At 36.2% G+C, this 3,777-nt stretch overlaps 1 protein-coding gene across 1 annotated transcript in view; it reads right to left on the bottom strand.

The window, feature by feature from the left end:
• Positions 1-3,777, bottom strand: part of shoc2 (SHOC2 leucine-rich repeat scaffold protein) — a 20,352-nt gene that overhangs the window by 5,198 nt on the left and 11,377 nt on the right. Inside the window, exons 6-7 of the mRNA XM_015372649.1 lie at positions 3,433-3,555; positions 1,872-2,009 (exon numbers count right to left, since the gene is read on the bottom strand). Coding sequence (XP_015228135.1) covers positions 1,872-2,009; positions 3,433-3,555 — 261 coding nt within the window. The remainder of the gene's footprint in view (positions 1-1,871; positions 2,010-3,432; positions 3,556-3,777) is intronic.

Below are 3,777 nucleotides of genomic sequence, written 5' to 3'. Positions count from 1 at the left end.
TTTACTACTGGTGGTTGGCTTTGGTTGCAGTACCGCCACCTTCTGCTCTGGAGTGTAAACGCTTCGCCTATGAGAGCAGGCGAAGCGTTTACACGCAGCGCATGAACCGAACACAACACACGCGAACCGAACCGAGACAGTCGAACCGAACGGTTCGGACGGTTTTCATAAACCGTTCCATCCCTAATATCTATCTATCTATCTATCTATCTATCTATCTATCTATCTATCTATCTATCTATATATAAATATTTTTAGTATTTTAGCATTTAAAATAAAAAAATAAAAAAATCATCTCCCAATAAGCTCTGTCCATAACTTATGATTTTTTTTTTATTATTTGTAAAAAATCTTCTTTAAAGAACCTTTGGGTATTCGAAAAAATAAACATTGATTAGATTGATAAGATGAATCGATTTGCAAAATAATCGTTAATTGCAGTCTTTATTTATAGTCTTATGTTGACACTGGTGAGATTAAAGTTGCTTATTTTAATTCTATAGTTCCATGTTCTGTTTCTTAGTCTTAAATCATATTTTTCGTTATTATGAGAATTTGAGTCTCATGCAGTCATTTTTAGTTTCTTTTAATATTCTGGCTTTTTCGAGGAAACTGGTGCTAAAGACATGAACTGATAGAGGAACTGAAGTCATACTCTGATTTTTGTTGACTATAAAAAACCCAACAAAGCAATGTGGAGGGTTTATTAGAACAGCTGGAGAGCTACATCCATCTCTCCAACTGAACTGGCAAATTGTGATGAAGAACTAATATGTAGAAAGGACGTCTAGTGTGTCGAATTAAACCTCGATTTTTTTTAAAGTTATATTTAAAACGGCAATAAATCATTTTTGAGTTTGATATTTATTGTTTTAAAGCGTGCTCTCTGCTGTGGGGGCTGCAGAATGTTCACCTGCCTCAGTGAGCTAATGCAGTCTTAACAGCACCAGGTTCTTCCCTGATGTATATATCCAAACAAGGAGGTAATTAAAAACAGGGTTTCTGCAGCTTTTGTGCTTATTAAAAGTCAGGGTATCAGCATAATTCTATTGTTATTGTTAAATGTACTGGGGAGGAAGCCCAGATGTCAGACAAAGGGTCATTAAGCTTATTTAAAAAAAAGAAGAGCTTATCAACCTGGTTTTCAGCATAATAGTGACTTTATTGAGCATAACGTCCCGTTACACTGAAAGATGCTAGCAACAACCCTGAGAGGAATACTAAAAATCGATCACTCTATAGCCCCAACAGTTACACTAACAGAGCTTAGCAGGTATGGTACTTGCAAGTCCAAAAACATGTCTGCATCAGTTTTGAACCCTTGCTTTTGTTTGAGGTCGTACCACAGAGGAAATGCCTTATTCAAACTCTGTGAACCCTGTACTGATCTGATTCTCGTATTCTCCTCCAAGAAAAGTTTTTTTTTTTTTTGCTGGCTCCACTATATCCTAAATCTATCATCACTCCTGGGTCGTGCAGTTTAAGGCATGCAGCTATTAAAGTCAATGGCTTTGTATTGGGGTACCATGTCTGTCCTACCACAAAAACAAGAACGGAGCCATGAGACTCTAATTGAAACTTTTAAATGAGGTTTTATAACCAGAGCTAGTAGGGGGGAGATGACAGACCACTGTACCTTCTCAGAAAAACACTGAAATAAAAAGCACACGCACGATATATTAAGGTAAAACATTTTTTACTTGGTGCTGCTTATAACCGATGCACTATACTGGATAAAATTACCTCTCATATGTAATTCTCTGTGTCTTAACTCGAGAGGAACACAAAAGCCAACATTCATTAAAAGCAAAACCTGCTTTACTCGCTCCAAAGTAAAGAAAGTGGGACAAAGGAATATCTGGAAACTTTACCTGTAAATCTTTAAGGTAAGCGATTTCATGCGGTAGACATTCTAATTTGTTTTCCTCCAGGTCGAGTTCTCGTAACTTTCTCAAACTTCCAATACCATGCGGTAGCTTCTTCAGAAGATTATTGGACAGTATTAATACCTGGAAGACAGGGTCATAAATCAGAATAGACTGACCATCGGTGACAGTCTGGCAAACATTTCCATTGATATAATAATTTACTTTTAACACAAAAGGCTGCCAAGATGCAACCTAAATTAGAATTTTATCATGCCTCATAAAAGTATTCACACCCCATATACTGTTTACATTTTACATCACTAGACAAACAAACTTCAGTCTTTTTGGATGTATTTTGTTTTTGGGTGGTAGGAATGCTTATAAAATGAGATCTAATCTTTTACTCCAACAAAACAAAAGCCTTTAAGAACAGACAACATGATCCTAAATACATCGCTATAATCAAACAGTGGAGTCAGCACAATACTTTTCTTTTGCATGGTTGTGACTGATGGGAATATGAATGCAGGACAAACCTGGGGAGAAACCATCTGTTGGGCACAGCCCAAGATCTATGATTGGGGGGAGGGTTACTATTCAAGCAACGCAACGACCCAATGGAGTCAGAGATGTAACGGACTGGTTTCGATAAAACCATGCTAGTATGTAGAATGGCCTAGTCAAAGACCAAAACTAAATCCAACAAACAATCTGAGACTAGACTTAAAAAAGATTCCTCACAGACCAACTCCATCCAATATGAGATGAAGCTAGTCCTTTTAATAAATGTGTAGGCATGTCCTGAAACAGAGGTTCCTAAACTTTTAAGCCTCTGACCGACAAAAACGGTCCCAGTCGACTCAGGACTCAGACTATTGATTGAATACAAAATCACTCCTACAAAAATCAACTCAGGTGTTGCCAACAGCAGCAACAACCAAAGTAAATGTAGTGGATTCTTTTAAATCTTTAAACACATAAATAATTATTTGGTTTGGACCAGAAAACACTCCCTACTGATTGATCAAGAACCCCATGTAGAATCATAACCCCAACTTCGGGAATCACTGCCCTAAAGGTCTTGGGAGGCAAATTATAACAGGTTATTTTCTCACCTTTTATTCTCCCTTTCACTTTTGTGAGCCCATTTTTGTTAAACTCTCACATGGAATCATGAACTCTTTTACAGTGGTGTGGAATTTTTTTAAAGAATCAAAGGGTAAGATAACTTTTGCAAGACTGCATAACAAGTTTACTTGAATTGCGGATTTCAGTGACAAACTTTTAAAAGACCCTTTACAGGAACAAAGCATAAGAAAATAGCAAAGAGCATTACAGTGGCACAATAAAAAAGGATAACAAAAAAATTTGACATTTTAATCTAAAGTTGCATCACCTAAGAAATTCCAAATTACAAAATTTTATCTTAAGGCTTTAGAAGAAAAAACGCCTCTTAATGACAAATAAATACCATATCTTTATTTCAGCATAAATAGAAATACAAAAAACGACCTTAACCAATCAAAGATAAACCTGAAACCTACAGGACAAGATAAAGACCCACCTCTAGAGAGATAAGTCCACAGATGTCTTCTGGGATTTTATTCAGCTGATTAGTGGCCAGGTTAAGTTCAACCATGCTAGTCCATGTGCCAAAATCCAACGGCAAAGCTGTTAACTGGTTGTCCTGAAGGAGTAAATAACAATGTATTTAACTTTGTATAATACAATGCAAAATGAAAGCTGGTTGTGAGGGACTGAGTATTTAGCATACATGCTAACTCCAGCTAACGAGGAAGATTAGACAGAAATCAATCCATGCATATAAAATTTGAGTGAAATCAGATCACAGTTTTAGGAAAAAAATCATGCCAAATAGAAATTTTTCTAAAGATTTAACAAAACAAAA

This window comes from Cyprinodon variegatus, unplaced genomic scaffold (assembly GCF_000732505.1).
Source record: "Cyprinodon variegatus isolate N-32 unplaced genomic scaffold, C_variegatus-1.0 Scaffold74, whole genome shotgun sequence".
NCBI lineage: Eukaryota > Metazoa > Chordata > Actinopteri > Cyprinodontiformes > Cyprinodontidae > Cyprinodon > Cyprinodon variegatus.
This window is presented reverse-complemented; position numbering and strand designations above follow the sequence as displayed.